The sequence below is a fragment of the Myiozetetes cayanensis genome, unplaced genomic scaffold (assembly GCF_022539395.1).
Source record: "Myiozetetes cayanensis isolate MyiCay16 unplaced genomic scaffold, myiCay2020 scf21, whole genome shotgun sequence".
NCBI lineage: Eukaryota > Metazoa > Chordata > Aves > Passeriformes > Tyrannidae > Myiozetetes > Myiozetetes cayanensis.
Window position 1 is genome coordinate 8,900,809 of NW_026087423.1, and position 19,796 is coordinate 8,920,604.

At 44.8% G+C, this 19,796-nt stretch overlaps 1 protein-coding gene across 1 annotated transcript; it reads right to left on the minus strand.

The window, feature by feature from the left end:
* Positions 1-706: 706 nt before the first annotated feature.
* VPS37B (VPS37B subunit of ESCRT-I) lies at positions 707-14,692 on the minus strand. Its single transcript, XM_050318439.1, has 4 exons — positions 14,552-14,692; positions 6,717-6,888; positions 6,012-6,094; positions 707-4,909 (listed from the first exon to the last, which is right to left on the minus strand). Exons 1-4 carry the CDS (start codon positions 14,654-14,656, stop codon positions 4,406-4,408), a joined length of 864 nt encoding a protein of 287 aa, XP_050174396.1. The 5' UTR covers positions 14,657-14,692; the 3' UTR covers positions 707-4,405.
* Positions 14,693-19,796: the final 5,104 nt, after the last annotated feature.

Below are 19,796 nucleotides of genomic sequence, written 5' to 3' on the forward strand. Positions count from 1 at the left end.
TCCATAACACCTTCCCCTGCCCTCGCCCACCTGCTCTGCGTCAGTACAGCAGGTTTTCCTCATCTGCACTCTCCTATTTCTGCATCAGCAGAAGGCTATCAGATCCCACAGCCACCACAGACGGGACACATCAAGAAACAATTAAAACAGGGATTTTCTTCCCTATAGAATCGGTTATTCTGCTGCAGGATTTCTATTTCACACACTATTGAAGTGACAGATATCACAGAAAATTACACCAGGTCTTTTCTGCCCTCTGACTCATATTCCTAAATAACTTTGGTTGACTCATTTCTCCCAACTTGGCTGCAATCTAAGATTTTCCTCTCGTAACAAATAAAAGTGGCTCTCTCCCTTCCTTTCAGCTTTTCCAAGTGAAGACTCTGAACATTCCCACTGTTCCAGCTGGCTGTAGGAAACTAAAACAAAACCAAAGAGATTCTACCTGACAAGACAAGGCACCTACCTCAACGTGCAGAACTTTCTCTGAGCACACCCTGGATCAGCTACACACAGAAGGGACTCGCTATATCCAGTCACCAAAAACACAGCCAACAGATTTACTGTGAATAATTAAAGTCATTTTTATGTTCTACATCCACCTACAACTGTGTTTATGCTGCTACAGAAAAACCACCGTTAGGACTGAAAATCATTAATGTGAGTAACTGCAGCCTGATTAAATGAAGGCACAGCGGGAACAGGGCACCAAGAGATATGCTATTTTATTTAAAATCAGAACACAGTAGATTACAGAAAGACTCATTATGCAAACAAATCCACTGTATGTTTCACAACTTGCTCAGTATATAAAACTGCCCCGTTATTAGACAGTCCAGGATCCCAGAGAGGAACTGTTCAGGTGCAGGACAACTCTGCCTCCTCCCCGTTTGCCAGGAAGCTCTGCAAGGAACTGTCGGCTTGAGCTCTGTGTCTACGTCACGATTCCAGTTTGAGAGGGCAGAGAAGTCCCACGAGAGGTCGAGACTGAGGTTGTGGAAGTTGGGGCACTAAAGCCATGACCAGCCTGTGCCCAGGTGCCTCCTGGCATCCCACGAAAGCTCCTGTTCCATCGTCACTCCAGGGTCAGAGCTGACCTGCCTGGATCAGCTGTGCTGGAACAACCGACTGCAGCCTCTCTAGGAGACAGCACTGCCACCCACCCGGGAGTTGGGACAGTTCAGTGCTGATCACCAACCGAAACCCAACCATGGAAAATCAGTCACAACTTACAAAACTGCAGACAAACGACTGGCAGAAGTAATGCCACCCAAAGAGAGCATTTCCAATGCTACCGACACTCTAAAGCCGTGTTACACGTTGTATTGGAGAGATTTTTCTCCACTCCAATTGCTTTGGGGAAGTATATGCTATTTGTAGCAGACATCAAAAATCCTCATTTTATATATATATATACACACACATATATATATATATTTGGCAAGCATTCTGAGCCACCCCCTCTCAAGTCTCAGCTTGCCTATGGCATTTTAATCTCACTATCTTATAAACAGTGCAAATTAGTACAACTCTAAACATCCTAGCCAGAGCAGAACTTATTTATTAGCTATAACAGAACAGGAGAAGCTGTTGAAGGGCAACAGGTTGAAAGCACTGATGCAGCTCTTGCCCAGCTCATCCAGGTTAGTGTTTCAAGTTTGTTGCTGGAAGGATTTAAACAGCTTTCCACGGTCATTTTTCTCCTTTCCCCTTAAACATCACCAGCAGTCAAGTAAATATTTACAGCTTGTGTGCACACACACACACAAATTAATGGCAAAACGTTGTCCATGAGCAGCTGGACTTCAGTTATGAGACTGCAATAACTGAGACACCACATCAGTTACATCATCTACGTTCAAACTTACCCATGGGTGAAGGCAACTAGAAGCTTACAAATAGCAGATACAGCTGTTTGGTTTTTTTTCTGTAGTATGAGGGTGAGTTTCTTTGTAAAAGTCAGTGCTCTTGAAGAGCCCTTAAATCAGAGTTAAGCAATGGCCATTCAAATGATAAAAACGCTAATTTCCTACAATTACAATCACCAGTAGTGATCCTAAGGCACATCAGCCACATGCATATGCAATAATGCATTGTTTTGCTTTCAGACAGAAAAATTGCATTAGCTTTGTCTGTTATTTAGTGTGCACAAGAGTTTGTTTCTTAGATAAAGTATATCCCTGAAAGGTCATTGTTATCACAAAAGTTACCAAAAGACAGAAGATTTAACAAGTAGTAAAAATATTTCTGGACTACTAATACCAATAAAGTTCCATACACAAAACGCAGTGCAAATTCACAATACACTTATCCATCACCTCCGTCACTTCCGAGGACTTTGAACCCTCAGAAAAAAAGTTGGCACTTGATAAGTGTAAAATATACCTGGTTGTTTTTATGGAATCTTAGTAAAACTGATTTGAGAGTGTTTTTGTGTAGCAGGCTCGAAGTAGGAATTTCTGTACTCGGTCACCACCCTGGTAGCCCCCATCCACTTTAATTCTTTCCAGGACACAAACCATTTCTACAGCAGACTTATGTTTAGGATCCAGATACAACAGCTGCCATCCAAATACCAGCACTAAAAGCACAGCAAAATTACTTTGAAACGAGTCATAATTAACCATGCTCATACGAAGCTTCAGTGAGAAAATAATACCAAGAAAAGATATTACACTATTTTTTTAAAAAAAACACATCCTGTACCATCACTAGATTACAGAAAAAAACACACTTTTAGCAAACAAATCCAATGCACGTTGCTTCACAAAATCCCCCATCTCTAAAAACTTGCCAGACTTACTCTGGGGAATTGGTTCAGATGCCAGTAACACTGACCAACCTTCTGCCCTTGGTCTTCAGAAGGCAAAACAAGCCAAGTGACCACATTTTCAGAATCGAGAGCTTCCTGTTATGAGCTTAATTTCAGATTAGTATTTGCTAAGCACCACACTCCAGAAGAAATGATTGAGGGACAGTTCAGGGCCTTATGTAAATTAAAAAATAAATATATCTATTCTGACTGACGGTGTTTGTAGTACAAACTTCCAAACAGTGTAGTGCATTCCAGGACAGTGATACCAAAATGCTCTGAAATAACCAGGGGCTATGACAGATTCTGGACTGATTGGTAACAAATTCACAGACACATTCTGTGCAAACAAGTGTTAAGTTTTGCCTCCCCCAGTGCTGGATTAAAATACCAGCACATGTCTGCACCTTAGGCTTCGAGAGTCACACTGAGAGTGAAATCTGAGCTGTCCTAAAACGCCTCCCCCTCCGGTGGCATAAGTCAAGAACAGATTCTGTAAGATGCAAACAGCCACCATGGAGTTCAAAAAGCTTTTCTGTTTTGCCTACTTGCAGAGGAACGTTAACTGCAAATTCCAGATGGATACACATGCCCAAAACTGCACAACTAAAGGAAATGGGAAGTTAAAAATAGTTCTGCCAAGTGAGAGACAGAGTTAAGGGATAAAATGAAATTGTGAATCTTCAAGTGGGTAATTACATGTGAAAATCCAGTATTTGATTAAGAAAATACCCTGCCTAGATTCCTGGAATCACATGATATCAAAAGCTAAGCACCTGTGTAAAAAAATCACTTGTGTATCCAAGGTGTGGAAAAGGAGAAAAAAAAACAACTGTAAGAAAAAGTCTTAACAGGCAAGGAAATAAAACTGCCTGGTAAAGTGTCTATAAAACTCTAAACTGGCTCTACAAACAGTTTAGTTTCATTTCAAGAGACCAGGACTTTGAGGGTATTGAGCTGTTCAGGAGTGGAAGGAGTGCCTACTTTGATTAGGAGAACTCTTAAGGTAACAACTGAAATGCAGAAACGAAACTCTTGTAGCTTTCCCTGTCCGAAAACCACCCACCGTGCTCTGACAAGAGTTTCAGCTCAGTGAGCTCTGAGGGCGTTGAGCACCTGGCCCTGAATGCAGAAGGGTGTCAAGGGGGTCCAGTGCACGCCCCTTGCCCAGCAGATATGGGCACCCACGGAGAATTCCTTAGAGACACAAACAGCTCCCGTCTGCCACACACACCTCCAGCTGTGATGGGAACACACCAGAGCAGAAGAGGGTGCTGATCTACCATCCCTAAAGAATTCAGAGCGTGACTGGGTTGGTAACGGCAGGAAATCCACCGCACGCGGCTTCCCCACTTGATGGATTCATAAAATTTAGACCCTCTCACCTTCCCATGAAAACCTTGTCATCGCTGACCTCTGAAAACAAGACATCATCACATTTACCAGAGCAATTGCAAACCTCTGTGCCACAGCTCGGCCTTTGTACTCCATTGTGCAAAGAACAGAGGCTTCCCATGGCTAACAGCAAGTCTCTGATGGGGGGGGAAAAGGAAATATAAGCACCAATACAATAAGTCAGGCGCACCGGAACATCTACTGGAGGATAAAGCCAGGATGTGGCGGAAGGCGAGGTGGTCTCTGGGGAAGAACCGGGGGGTACTGTGGTACAAACTGAGATGGGTATCCCGGCTGTGCCACTTGACTCGTGGGCTGAACGTCCCCCGGGCGAGGCGGGAGAGGAGGGTACGGAGCACCTGGATAAGAGAGAGCTGGTCCTGAGCTCATGGCTGCGGTGAACGGAGTAGGGAAGCGTCCTGCTGGGCCCGAGGAGGGCGGGGGGGGCGGTATCCGCCGGGGCACGACGGAAGGGGGAGTGTTTGCATCCGGCTTGTAGGAATCTTGAGGTGCTGGTGTGGCCTCGGGTGCTCTGGGCTGAGCTGGAGGCTGAACCTGAGGAAGTCTCTGTCCCTTCAGCACCATTTCTTGGAGCTTCTCAATCTTCACCCGGCGCAGGTGAGCCAGTTTCCTCTTGCTCTGGTACTCGTCAATGAAGGAATCCAGTGGTATTTCACCATCAAGGAATTTTTCTGCCATATTCTGTCAAATACAGAACAATCTCTTTAGAAAACAGAGCACTGCAACAGAATCTAAATGGCTCACATCCTAAAAATAGCAGCGTTTTGCCTGTGATTTTCCAGCTGGCATATGGAAGATGACTGGCATACTAAGAATTCCGAGCAGAACTTTGAGTTCGTTATTACTCAGAAGCACTGGGAGTTAAATATCACTTTTGCATAAATTTATACCAAAGTAACAGCGGTGAAAACATCTGAATCTCACTCTGAGCATTCCCTCATCGTCAGAGATGGGAATGAAGCAAGGCCAACAGCTTTCCAGATTGCCAGCTAAGCTGAATTACAGCTCAGAGCTGCTTCAGTGCCAGCAGAAACACTGAGAACTCTCTGAGACTCAGCACAGAGAGGCAGATTATTGCTAAGTCAGGTTTAATACTCACCCTTACTTGTGGCTTTGAGTAAATGATGTTTAATAATTGAGAGGTGAACAAACATATAATCACAAAATCCAACTTGTCCTGGGAATGTCTTTTTGTGATCACAACTCAAGGCTAATAAGCAGATTTTTTCCCCCGATATAGTTATAGAAAATGCCTGCAGGCAAATCAGCACCCATTATTCTGAAGTCAGACCACCCCTGGAGCACTGGTATCACAGCAAGTGGTGACCACTGGCACCTGCACAGACATGCTGAAACCCTAATGGAATATTTCATCGGAAACGCTGGAGAAAAAACAGTGCAGGCCCAGTTTTTTATTAGGCTACTAATTGACATTTATAATGAAGTAATACAGATACCAGGCAAACACCATTAAAGAGATTCCACTTGTATACACGATGAGTTTGAAGGCAAAGCCAAGGGACTAAAGGGCTTGGCTTTCTTTTCTAAAATGAGCATTTTCTCTCTCAAACTTCAAAGATGTTAAGAGTGAAAAACGACTCTGATAAAAAAAAAAAAATCACTAGAACCAAATGGCTGCTCACCAAAGTTCAAAGCAAAGACCAGACCATGTTCTTATAAATATCCCTTAGTGTACACCATGCTCAAGTCTGCACTGCAGGAATGGACTCTGGGAGGTTCAGCAATGGGTGTAAGTGGTAGAACTGGAGTGTTGTGTCATTACCTCTGTGTCTTCCTCAATCTTTGCCCCCTCGGTCTGCAGCAGAGCCAGCAGGGTCTCCAGGGAAGCGTTGCTGGATTGTCTGTCTGTAAGGGCATGGAAAGAACACAAAATGACAGTGGCTCTAAGTGACTTCTAACCACAGCCCCAGACAGCACAACAATCTCTGAGGCACAGAGGTACAAGCAGCAAGCTCCTTGTTCTAGGCAGGGTGTTCTACAGTAAGAAATATTGTAAGAATATTGTCAGAGTGCAAAGAGCTGACATTTAATTACAGTGATACATTTATAACACCAAAAGCCAAAGCACTTCAGCAAGTGCAGAATCAGATGTGCAATACTTCACGATTCTGTATGAACTGAAAGGTCAGTGCAGTATTCTGTTTGATTTATGATTAGTCACTGAAAACTCAACTCGTGGTTTTATCAAGGTAAATGAGTCTAATAATTGAGAGAAGAGCAGGTCAAGACCGGGTAGGTAACCACACAGTAACAGAAAGAACCCACAGAATCTGTCACCAGGCATAACAGACACTTAATAAATCATCACAAGTGTGATCTAGTTCAGAACTACACGGGAGTGACATTTCACTTTGTACCCTAATTCACAGAGCTAAAAATGAGACACCGAGAACCAAACAACAAACAGGCAACAGCTTTACATTCACTTAGAAAACAGCAAATCATAACTGTCAACAGCAAGTGTTACCTAGTTTTGTTTTCTTTATCTGGTATGCTTCAAAAAGAACCTGTAGCTCTTGATATTTTTCAGTCAAATTTGATTTCAAAGACTCCAACTTTGGCTGGTACAAGAGATTTCCTTCTGCCAGGCTGCGGTTGCTGGCGAGAGTCATGTCCTTGCTGTGCTGAACATTTTGGGCCTGGAAAGAAATAAATTTTTTTTTAAAAGTGCATGAAATAACAGTGAAATTGTTCAGCAAGACAATATAAAAATTTGAAAACTTTTAGATAAAGAACGACAGTAAAAATGAGCGCTGCAGGAATTGAACCTGCAACTGATCAGTAAATGATGAACACTGACAGATAAAGCAACAGTTGCTCTCTAAAAAGATCTGAATTCCAGCAGTGAGATGCAATGAGTGCAGCAGAATGTCATCCCTTATCTTGTTAACATGCAAAAAACAAGGACTGCATCGTTGCTGTTCCTTCTCCAGAATATTCTTCCCCAACTGTGTTGAACCAGTCCTGGATTAATGCCAAAAGCTTTTTTTTTTTTCTTTTTTCTTTTTTTTTTGGGTTTATTCCTTCTGCTTAACATTTCCTATCCTCAGGACATTATTCCTACAGAACAAATGACATTTGTCACAAGCCCAAGATTCAGCCAGATTCCAGTTTGCTCACACTCACACAGGCACAGGATTTTATTCAAGACATCCTCCAGGAGCTTTGGGAAAGCTGAGGGTTTGGGGGAGTCTGTCCCGGGTGTCACATTTGATTCATTGAAATATTCAGACATCAAAAGGGAAAGAAACCAAAAACCAAGGGATCTGATTTCAGATTTTCACTCTGAATCAACAAGTGGAACAGTCTTCCCACTGGCATGACATAACTCTATTAAGCTGCCTTCGAAAACCAACAAAACTTGTGGTGCCCTTTTTGTGACCTCCTCCATCAATTCATCCCTTCCAGCCCACCTGATCCCTGTTTAGCTCCAAACAGATCCCATTTACAGACCCTGTACATCAGTCAGTGCAAACACCAGGGGCTTCCTCCTTCCACACTGCTGGGTGGATACAGAGCCACACCTCACAAACAGGAAAAGAGGAAACCCAAACGAGCTGTTTAAAAGCCCCAGAGAAGGACAGGAGCAGAATTCAGGTGTTTTTCCAAGGGTAGCAACTCTCTTTGAAAGCAATTACTTCCTTTTGAAATATTTACACGCTACTTTAACTTGCTAAATTCAAAATTGGCTCAGTGCTACTTAAACACACCTTTGCCCCCAGATACTGCTCTTCAAACACCAAAGTTTTACTCTCTTTCACCCTGTTTTTGCCAAACCACTTTAAAAAATTCAAGGCAAGGATAATATTAAAGTCCTAAATTCTACATCAACCAAAATTCTACTCCAAGTTGTGAAAATTGGAAATTGTTCTTTCAATATTGTTTTGCCTTCTAAAGGTTCTCACACCAAGCCTAAATAACCTTCCAGCCTATGTTCATGTTCAATTTAAACCCTTTCCAAGAATCAAAGGAAAAACCCCTCTTCTTACTTTTGAACCCAATGCAAAATAATTTAAATTAAACTGGTTCCCATTTGTTTATTCTCATAGGATCCAATCCTGATAAGACTGTTGCTTTCAGAAAGCTGAAAAATTTACATCTTTTCCAAACAATTATGAAGAGAATTAAAATACATGGGATTTAACAGCTTAATGACTGGCATCCAGCTTCTTACCAAACACCTGTCACCACCACTGCCAGCCAAGGAAGGTTGTGTGCAAAAAGACTGATGGTTTCTGGTGCCTTTTTCACCATTTTAATGAGTTCACCACTTGCTCCCAGTGACTCCAGTTTGCTCTGCTGGTTGTATTTTCGCTGCTTGCAAGGCTGATATTCTCATTTCAAAGGTGCAGAGTCGGTGTGGAAGGACCAGTTTAATGAGGGAACTTTGATCTCTCATTTAGGATAAAGGACATTTACTCAGGAGAGAGAAGAGCCAGTGGACACAAACTTATAAACCTTTCAAGGGCACAAGTCCCAGGAAAGGGAAGCTTTTACTGAACTCAGTAAAGAGGAGAAGGAAGACCTGATGTTGTCTCCTCAAGTATCAGAATGTCTCTCAACAGGAGCAGGGAGAAGGAAGAAAATGTTCTATAATGATTTGCTGAATATTTTTAAATCATTTCAAATTGTAAATATGAATAAATATCAGTATGACATAATGTACCTGACTTTATAGTATAAACAAGGAAAATATGACTAATATGACCTACCTCTACCTAAGGCAGAGTGACATCCTGTCCTGTCCTTTGCATGTGGGATCCAGTAATTATGGAATAGCCTAAACTGTAGCAAAAGCCTTAAAAATACTTGTTTTAAACTAAAAGAAGTTATTCATAATTGCAGTTTAAGTTACAGTGTTTGAAATGACACGGGACTTAATGACTCAACTTTTTCCGTATTTCAGCGGTTCTAAGAAGGGCACTTTTTTTTTTTTTTTTTTTAACAAGAGTTGAACAAAACCATGACTGACATTGAATAATGAATTCAAGTGTCACTCCTGAAGTCTTCACTTCCAGCATTAGTCTGTGTCAAATTTCTGCTAATAATGGACACATGGAGAGATGAGAAACTCAAATCTTACCCAAAGTCATGAGAAGAACCAGTTCCTCAAACACAAAGTAAACTTAGGAATGATGCTTAATGAAACTTAAGGAGGAGCTGGTGAAGACCCATCCACCTGTCCAGAACATTTAAATACTTCACACCTCTGAAAGGATTTTGAAGTCTGTGGGACAAGTGAGTTCTATTTCACAGCAAACAGAACAGATATAATCCCACAGCAAAGCGACTTGAACACAGCCAGGATTTTACAAACCAGAATAATCTCTGGCACTGGTGTTGATGTCTGTGTAGGAAACTTTCTAGCAACTGTTCCCCTGCATTGGGAAGTTAAGTCAAGGAATCAGAAAGCAACCACTGTGAAGTTTGCCTGAAGAGCGCCGTAGAAAAACTGTCAAAAAATGATGACTAATTTAAAACAAAACAAAAATAAAACAGTTGCAAAATCATCCAAGGGTCAAAGGCACAGTACAGCATGAGCAGTCTGTTAAGGTTATCAGTGCAGCACAAAGCAGGCTTTCAGCATCCCTTCACAGCTTCCCACAAGCCTAAGACGAAAGCTGAGGAAGGAGCAAATCCCAAAGATGTTATTTTGCTGTCAGATGAGCACTAGGACAAAAATGTGCATTAGCAGGGAACTGCTCCTGCACTGGATGTTCACCTGCCCACTGGAAGTGCCAGGAAAAAAAGCTATTAAGAGAAATCAGCCAGGAGCATGGGAGTCCAGCAGAATTCCTAGCAAGACTCCTGAGGTCATGAGCACTTCACCAGGCAGGAAACACTAATCTGAAACCAGATGAAGAAATGCCAGCCAGAATCACAAGACACAATGAGACAGGACAATATTAAAGAGAAGATATGCCTTTTTTTTTTTTATTATTTTTTAAACTGCTAAGCTCTCACTATGAATTCTGAATGGGACAAATGGGACAACAATACTGAGCTGATTGTAACAGGATTTTCATGGCACAAGGATGGCCCACCACTGAGCAGAGAACTCAACTGCACGCTGCAAGAAAATGAAGCCATGGACACACAGAGGTTATAAAAGACAAAAATCGTGGGTTATGCAGCACTTCCAAACTTAAGCTGCTTAAAAAATGAGTTTCTTTCACAGAAATAATTTGAATAATTTTATTCAAGGATTTATTTAATAAGCACTTCCAAGAAGAGGTAGCAGCAACTTCTTTGGGCATTGAGATTCTACTACTTCCATCAGCTGCAGCCTCGTTTCATCCCACTTTTAAAAAAGGAAGAAGAATGCTGGGTAAAACTAAAGCAGAACTAGTACCAGCTTAGCAACATTTGTACTATAAATGTTTATCACTCACACCAAAGTACTGGTTTGCAGCAAGAGTTATTTGTGTAAAACGCTGGGAAGCGTCACCCCGGTTCATCCAACAGCACATTCCCAGAACTGAGTCCCAGGATGCTGAGCAACTGCAATCCCAGCTACAATCCCACCAAGTCCAGCAAGTGCTGCTATAATTATAAGCTTCCTTGGCCAGTAACACAGCGAGGAGTCTCTTGGTACCTTCGAGAAGAAGTCTCTTAAGGAGCTATAAATAAAAGCAGCTTTGTGTGGCACCGTTTTAATTGCTTTCTCCATAGGGCACATCCACGTTGGGTTTGGGTTTCTCTAACCTTTATCATTCCCACATTCACTTTCACATACTTGTGACTGAGGAATGAAACATGCAGTCACACTGCAGAAGTAGAAGGATGCACAGTTGGAGTGTCAAATTAACCCCTGAAACAGGAGCTGACAGGTGCAGAGTAGGAGAAGAGGGACTTCTTTTACAGCAGCAGATTTAACAGTGCTTTTTCATCATGGACTGGTGAATAACACACCCCCCTACCAACATCTGTTGTGTAATAAATATTAAAACATATTGCAAAGTAATTAGCTTGGCTAAATTTGGCTCTTCTGAGTACTTAAGTGTTAGCTTTAAAAAGCGACAAAATGAAGCTCAGAGGGTAAACTGCAGCTCCTAAACATTTATTGCAGAGGGAACAGACACCCAGCCCTGCAATTTGCATTCATCAGACACAGGCAGGTTACTCATTTGATGCTCATCTGGAAGAGAAAAATCTATAGTTGTCACCAAGTCTAATCCCTAACTTTGCCACTAAATTTCATGTTTGGCCAACAAGAACATAACCACTTGCACAGTGTGGTTTTAGGACAGGAGTGGGAGTCCAAGAAATCTGGGCATGAATACACAGAGTTTAACTTGGATTTTCTGCCCTGCCTGATCTTTTCAATCAGTTTTTGAGAAAAGGTCTCTGCTTAAAAATCCCCTCTGTGCTTGCCAGTGTACTCTGAAATTCTGGAATGAGAGGCAGCCAATACATTTCTGACTTCTTGATTTCATATAATTAAGGTATTGAAGAGAGGATAATTTTTGGCAGTGGAACTTCAGCAGTCAGTAACACAATGCTGCACTGTTACAAAAAGGGATGCTCCAGGAGATCAAAAGAAAACTCATTTTCACAGAGAAATTCATCAAATTACCCCCAGTGTCAGGTCACAAATTCTCTCATCTGTGCTTTTTAGAGTCATCGCATCGAGATTCACTTTTATAAACAAGTTACTTTTATGACCCTGCCTGGCAGGGGATTTGGAACTAAATGATCTGTCAGGTCCCTTCCAACCCAAACTGTGATTCTCTATCTCATGAAGATGAATACTGCAGATGTACTACAGAGATTACCCTGAAAGGGTTATTAAAAAAAAAAAAAAAAAAAGCCCTCCTCGATTTTAAAAGACTGGGAGTACCAGACAACTCGCTTCCTTCCTCTTTCTAACAGACAAGATGCTCCTTGTTCAAGCACTAAAAGCCTGAACAGAGGTTGCAAAACCAACCTCAGAGACAGGAAAAGCAGCAGTTCAGCTCTGAGGCCACAGTGTCACACACCTGAGGACACAAGTGTGGGTGCACATCACCCCAGAAACGGGAGTGTGTGAGTGGGCACACACAGATACACACACACAAATCCTGCTCAAATGCCACACAGGAATACGTTCCCTTTAAGGCTGGAAGTGCCTGGTTTTAGCTATCAGCACGAAAGCCGAGTGGTTTTCCAAATCCTCCTCTCTGTGAGCAAAACACTGGGGTTTGAGCTGGGTTTCCCTTGCAACAAGGAGAACAAAGGGTTTTTTTCAATTATGGAATGATCAGCTTTAGCCAACTTTGCCACTAAAAATACAAGTGACCTCACAGAAGTGACTCAGGAATCGTGATTTAACTGGCATGTCACAGGAAAATCAGGAATTTAAGGAGTCTGGAATAACCCTACAACATAGATAGATATGGAGTGACAGCCAAGCAGCAGTGAAGTCACCATGGTTCCTCCTTAATACTCAGGATTTCCCTCTCTCCCTCTTCCTGCCACACTGAAAGATCAGGGCTCAGCAGCAGAAGCTCAGGCACTAAACAACTCAGTGAAGGCAAAAACAGAACGAGGAAGAAATATTCAAGCATGGCCAATTCTTTCCAAGGTGAGTAAACACATTTCTAGTTGAACAGACTCCAGTAAAAGCCTCCACATCCAATAAAAGAGGATTATGCCAGACAGCAGCACAGCCATATTTCCACACAGCCTGAGCACCTCCAAACCCCACACTCTCCAAACACCACAAAATATTCCCTGGGGGCCTGGAGAACTTTACTCTACAATTTAGAGCCCTTCTGATGCCAACTAAAGAGGAAAACTGGAGGGTCAAACGGAGAATATGGGCTGGTTGTGCCCATGGGTGAGAGAGGATCTTTGCTCCTGAGGTCGTGAGGTTTTCTGTCACTTCTGACCTGCACTCTTCGGTGCTTATTGACAAATCTGAGCCAGGCTTTGTGCTCCTGTCCCTTGTCAGGGGTCACACTGAAACCAGCAGCGCTGCCCCGTTTATATCTTTACAAAGTTAAGCCCATTATAACCCACTGGCTCTCCCTAAATAGTTTTCATAGAGCAGGGTTCCCCTGTCCCCAGCAAACCACGGGGCCTCCGAGGTCTCTGCATGTTTTACTCACCACAGCAGTGCCTGTTTCTTCCAAGTTCTCAGAATATAAACTGTTCTGCCTGGCCCCCTCTCACAAATCTATTGACACAAGGTTCAAAATATAAATTGTTGCATAATACAGCAAGTAAATTCCCCAGGACACTTCATTAACTCGGCCTCAGCCTTCACTGGGCCTCTCCATCTGTAATACTTTGACAATTTGGCTTGAGGGGATCCAGAACGGCTTCCTCAGAAGCACCAAAAGGAATCTTAGTTCGAGGGAACACAATTATAACTGATTTTGCTTAATAAACCAAGCTTCTTTCTCAAGAACACACTGCCCCCCTTTTTTTTTTTAATTTTTCCCTGGGGCTTTTGTCCTCAAATTTTAACCAACAAAACCAATAAGCGCAAGACCCCGAGAAGCACAGCGCATTCCTTTCTTTTAAAGTTCTCCTAGAAATGGTTCCATCTTCTTTGCCGTTCGCTGACCACACAGCGAGAGCCTTTCAGGCACATCTGCGGCCAAATAAACCCAGAACAGTCTCCTATCAGAAATGCAACACTGGCACACAGAACAACTCGTTAACGACAACCACGGAAAGAAAACAGGCTCCCATTCCGAGAAGGGCAGATTCAAAAGAGCGACTTAAAGAGTCTGACACACTGACAAAGGCGCTTCGAGCAGGCAAAGCAAGGAGGAGAAAAGCCCGACAGCCCTGGCTGCGCCCGGGGCACACAGAACCCTCTTTCACATCGCTTTGGATTCGCCCTGACAAAACCCAAGGCGCAAAACCAAGGGTCGTGCGGACGGAAAAGCCCAGCCCACCTCCGGCCCTGAATAATTTAATTTAATTTAATTCAGCGTTTTCAGCCCGGCGAGCCCCCTCACCCCCCTGCCCTGGCACCCGGCGGGCACCGATCGCCCCACGGCGGGGCAGGGAACAAAAGGCCGGCAGGGAAAGGGGAGGCAGGGAAGCGAAGGGGCCGGCAGGGAAGGGAGAGGCAGGGAAGGGGAGGCAGGGAAGGGGGAGGCAGGGAAAGGAAGGGGCCGGCAGCGCTTCCCGCAGCCCCGGGGGCTCCTCACGCACCCGGCGGCTCCGGGAGCGGGGGATCATTTACCAGCCCCCAAACACCCAGCGGCCCCGGCGGGCTGAGGGGGTGGTGACCCGGGGAGAGACCGCGGCCGGGGGGTTTATGAGGCAGCCCCTCAGAGCCCCTCGCAGCCCCTCAGAGCCCCTCACCTCCTCCATCTCGCGGGCCATGTCCTGCAGCTGCTCCTCGTCGTCCAGCAGCGCGCTGAGCTCCTGCAGGCTCAGCGCCTCCAGGCGCCGCACGTCCAGCGCCATCGCGGCCCCGATCCCGCTCCCGATCCCTTCCTTCCCTCTCCCGATCCCGCTCCCGATCCCGGCCCCAATCCCGCCTCACACCGGAAGTGCCGCCGCGCTCTCGCCCCGGCCCCGCGGGCACCGCCCTCAGCGCCCCCTGCCGGGAGGGCGGGGCGGGGCGGACCGCGGGGGCGGGCGGGGACGGAACCAAAGGGGTCCCGGGGGGGGGTTAAGGGTTGTGAGAGGCGTGTGGGGTGTGTGGGGTGTGTTGGGTGAAGCCCCTGATGGGGGGCGCTGTGGGGTGCAGCCCTTGTGAGGGGTTCCTGGGGTGCAGCCCTTGTGAGGGGTTTCTGAAGCCGGGGGGCAAAGCCGGGCAGAGCCTCGCACAGAGCGAGCTTTGTGCGCCGCCTCATGTGATGATGGTGCCCTCGAGGTGCTTGGAGTCCCGAGGGATCGCAGGGTCACTGAACCCAGCCGGTTGGGATAGACCTCTAAGATCATCGAGTCCAACCTGTGAGCGATGCCCAATCTTGTCAACCAGACCATGGCACTAAGTGCCTTGTCCAGTCTTTCCACAAACACTTCCAGGGACAGTGACTCCACCACCTCCCCGGGCAGCCCATTCCATTACCTAATCACCCTTTCCATGAAGAAATTCCTCCTGATGTCCAACCTGAACTTTCCCTGGCACAGTTTGAGCCCGTTTCCTCTCATCCTGTTCCCTGGGAGCAGAGCCCAAACCCCCCATGTCCTCCCTCCTGTTGCAGAGTTGCAGAGCCAGAAGGTCCCCCCTGAGCCTCCTTTTCTCCAGGCTGAGCCTCCCCAGCTCCCTCAGCCATTCCTGGTGCTCCAGACCCTTCCCCAGCTCCATTCCCTTCTCTGGGCTTCCTCCAGCACCTCAATGTCCTTCCTGAAGTGAGTGGTCCAGAACAGGACACAGCACTCAAGGATGGCGGGTGCTGGGACAGCTGGGGGGTTGGACATCGCCATCCCCACCATTCCCAGTGCTCCTGCCTGGAAGTGTTGTAGGCACTCTCGTCCTCCTTTTGTTCAAAACTCCACAGCTGTAAATTCGGAAGGAAAATCAGTAGAATTATTTAACTCGCATTTCCTAACCCATTTGGGGCTTGGCTAGAGTAAATCTCAAAAGGGTGATTGCATTATTGTTCTCAAGCCTAGGCTGAATTGCTATTTAGGTTAAAAATAGCTAAAAGTCTTATATTGCCAAGCTTTGGTGCTAGGTCGTTTTGTCTGCATTAAGCACGTGCTTCTTCAAGAGTGAAGGTCAATAAATAATCTGTCAAAGATGTATTTCATGGTGAATTTGAATGCTTTTGAAATGTAATGTAGGAAAAACTGCATCAGTTAAAACACCATACATTTTGTTCTTCTGATTTATATCAGTCAAGTCACCAGCTCTGTAGTAGGCACTGTGTGATAACCCTGAGGAGCAGCAGCTCCCCAATTACCACTGCTGTTAGCAGAGCTGATAAAGACAATTATGCCTGGAAACAATTAATTGTGTTAACAGAGCCTAAGTTACATGCATCAGTGACAGGCACCACCTTCCTGGACTGCTTTTGTACCTGCGTGGGTGTGGGTGTGCTCGTTTCCGTGTGTGTAACACCACAGAGAGCCAGAACGGGAATATGAGCCAAGGGAACAGGGTAGGGAATGGATATTTGGAGTGGATATTTTGATCATACTAGAAAAAAAAAATCCATATAGTGTCTGAATCCATCACTGATGCAATGATGTTGCAGTCACATTCAGGAAGGGGCCCAGCAGTTCCTGGCAGGACAGAGCGATGATGTGGCAGCTTTATGGCTGTTCTTTTGTCCTATAACTAAACTGGGCTCCCCACACCTCTCCCCCCCCACCAGAAGCCCTCTTTGCCATTATTATCCACAGGTAACAACAGCCAACAAGGTGACCCTGCTAGAGGGAAGCCTTCCAGGCCTTCTGGCTGCTCACTCTACGGCCCTGATGCAAACTGAGTGTACTCAGACGGATATAAGAGCGCGGTGTTTGCGCAGCAGGAAGCTGAGCTGAGCTCGCTGCGGGTGGGGAGAAGGTGATTAGAGATACGGGCATGTGTCCACTCATCCACCTGGACACACCTGCCTGTTGCAGGTATGTGCTGTGCTCCAGGTGAGTCAGCAGCTGTGCCCCCTGGCAGTGGCACGGCTTTGCACAGTCACTACAGCCCGACCTGGTTATTTAAAACCGGTAGATAGTCACCCTGCCAACAGGACAGCGCATACCCTGTATTTGCACATGCCCAACGAGCAGAGAGAGTCACAGTCTTGTGTTAAACCTGTTGTAAATCTCTACATGCAAACACACGTTTAGATACATGCACAAACAGGGGAATTAGTCGAGGGATTAAAAGAAGCCCTTTCTTCCCAGGAACGCTGGTGATTTGAACTTCATACCATAGCTAAATAAACGGTTTGGGGGGAGTGTGGTTTAGAAGAGTCTGACTCAGCTCCATGTTGTTAATCTAGTTTTACCACTGCCTTGCTGTGTGATCCTGAGTGGAGCTCTCAGCTTCTCTCAACCCTGGTGCCTTTTGCTTAAAAAGAGGAATAATAACTGCTCAGTTTGAGGTGAGAGTGGAGAGGAAAAGTTCACACTGGATAACGCCCATAGAGGTGTTGTGAGTGAGACTCTCTGGTGGAGAGCACTACAACATGATAATAATTGTATTGTCAATATGCTGTTGGGAAAGGTGGTTTAGAGTCACCTAAGGAGCTTTTCTGTAGCTACCTAATTTTTGCTTATGTTGCATGGGGTTGGTGAAAGTTTACTGCTCTGGACATCGAGGACTGGATTATTTGAATTAGCCAGTGCTAATCTCTATTAAAATTAGAAGCTCCATAATGCAGAACAATGAAGTTCTCCCAAAATGCACTGGAAGAACAACTCATTTGTGCTCAAGTACAACATACATTGAAAATCCCACTTCTTCCTGTGTAGATAATTTGGGTTCTGGGGATTTTGGAGAGGAGTCTACATTAAAAACCTGGTCTGCTTTCAAGCACTTTGATCAGCACTCGCATGTGATTGAGTTCTCCAGTTGTTTAGAAAAGGAGCTGAGGTTGAGCCAAGATAGGGTTCAGCTGCTTTTGTATAATTATATTTTCTATTTGGACAGATAGGAGACTGCCTTCCCATTCCCCAGTCTTCATGAAACATAAAGGTTTTGTGACAGCACATCACTTGGACAGAATATGAAGGATTGCAGATTTAAAGCAGGATTTTGGACTGTAGGGATTATCAAATATTGCAGTGCTGCAGGCTGAGATTTATCATCTCCCCAGTCCTAGTTCCTATTTGCCTTTGCTGAAATTCTTTTGAAGGGTGACAGCATTCAAGAACATTAAAATTGTAAGCAGACCAAGTACAGAAGTCAAGATTTCTTATTACAGGAGAAATTGAACAAAAATATTGGGAAGATTACAGTGGAAACCATGTCATGGTGAATGAGGGCTCAGGCTTCAGTCTTGGGGAGAACTAGCATCCAGGCTAATTTAAATAGGATGTTAGATTTTTTTTTTCCTATTTAAACTTGCTCTTGGATTTCCTTCTGTTACCTCATATCCTTTTACGGTCAGTAGCACTGTACTCATGCATATTTATTAGATTCAGACATATTTTGCAAGTCACCTTCACAACTTATTTTCTTTTCCTGGAAAAACTGGTTGGTTACATACACACTCAATTTGCAAATCTAATCTTTGGGTGCATATTAACCCCTATTAGTCTGGTTGCTTAATGTGCAGATAAGTTTCCAGGCTTATTTGCAATTTAACTTCCTTCTATATAATAATGACAGCCCATAATTCTGTTTAGATTTCACAATCCAGGTTCCTTCCCGCATGGAAATGACCTGCATATTCAGCATTCCGGGGGAGAAACAGCCCTCCTGTTTTTGAGATCTGCTGTCTGAGAGAGAGCAGGAATTAAGTGTTTGTGCTGTACTCCTTCCTTTCAGGGAGCCACAGGTGGGAGGAGCAGGTTGATGTACCTGTACATATTTGCTTTGCCTTAAGCTCACAGTGAAGCTAGAGTAGAAGAGGCAGATCCTATTTTTCCACCCCAGACTAAGACACATCTCTGACCCTGAGCTAGAAACACTCTGTCTGTTTGCTTGTGGTATTTCCAGACCTGCTGAGGGCCTAGAAAGCTCAGCCACTGACACACACACACAGTTGCTTATTGAGGCAGAGGTTGGTGTGCCAGGGGACAAGTTGTTGGAATAAACACAGCTGTGTTTTTTCCATCACCGTGTTCTCATTTACAGTGTCAGTCAGCCACAGACCCTGTCTGTGCAAAGGTAAATACATATCCCAGGGGAATCCCTGGAACTGCAGGATCTGCTCTTGAATTTCATCTTGGACAGGGTTCTCCGATGTTTAAATCAAATAAAGCTGTGGTTGTACCTATTACAGGGAATGGTTAGAGCTTATTAATACTGGGGAAAACAACCTGCCATGGGATGTACAGTCAACCTTTTTGCCATCAATTGTTCTTTCAAATTGCTTGCAGTTCTGCCTTGACAGTCTTCTAATCTGTGACCCTAAACAGAGTTTCAGATGAACCTCCCCAAGTTCCCTGTGAAGACTTTTCCCTTCGAGGAGAAGAAACTTTTTATCTCCACCACTCTGAGAAGCTCTTGAACTGATTTTGTTCATGTTCCGCTGTAAATGTCAACTCTGGGCAAAGCCACAGCCCCAGAATACTACAGTTTAGGGTTTCAGAGGGAACAGTGGCTGTGTTTCCAGGAGAAGAGCCTCAAACACAGACTGCCCACAGGCAGCCAGGCCCAAGGGACTGGGCAGCTCCAGGAAGCAGCTCCCTGTTCCAGCACTGGAACAATTCCCACTGCTGCACTGGAGGAAGCACATCTTTACTGCCAGGCTTAGTCTCGCTAATGGGCATCTCTGACCCCGATTTTCACTTCAAAGAGAAGTCATAGTTGGAATGATTTAGAAAAGCAGGATTTTCTCTACAGTGGCAGGGTTTGTACGGGGCCAGCAGAAATATCTGCATTAGATTAGTGCTGCTGGATCCCCAGTGGCGTGTGGAGCTCCCGCCCATCTTCCAAAGCCATAGGAAAACCCTCATGGCTTTAGCACACAGGCAGATCCACTTGTCA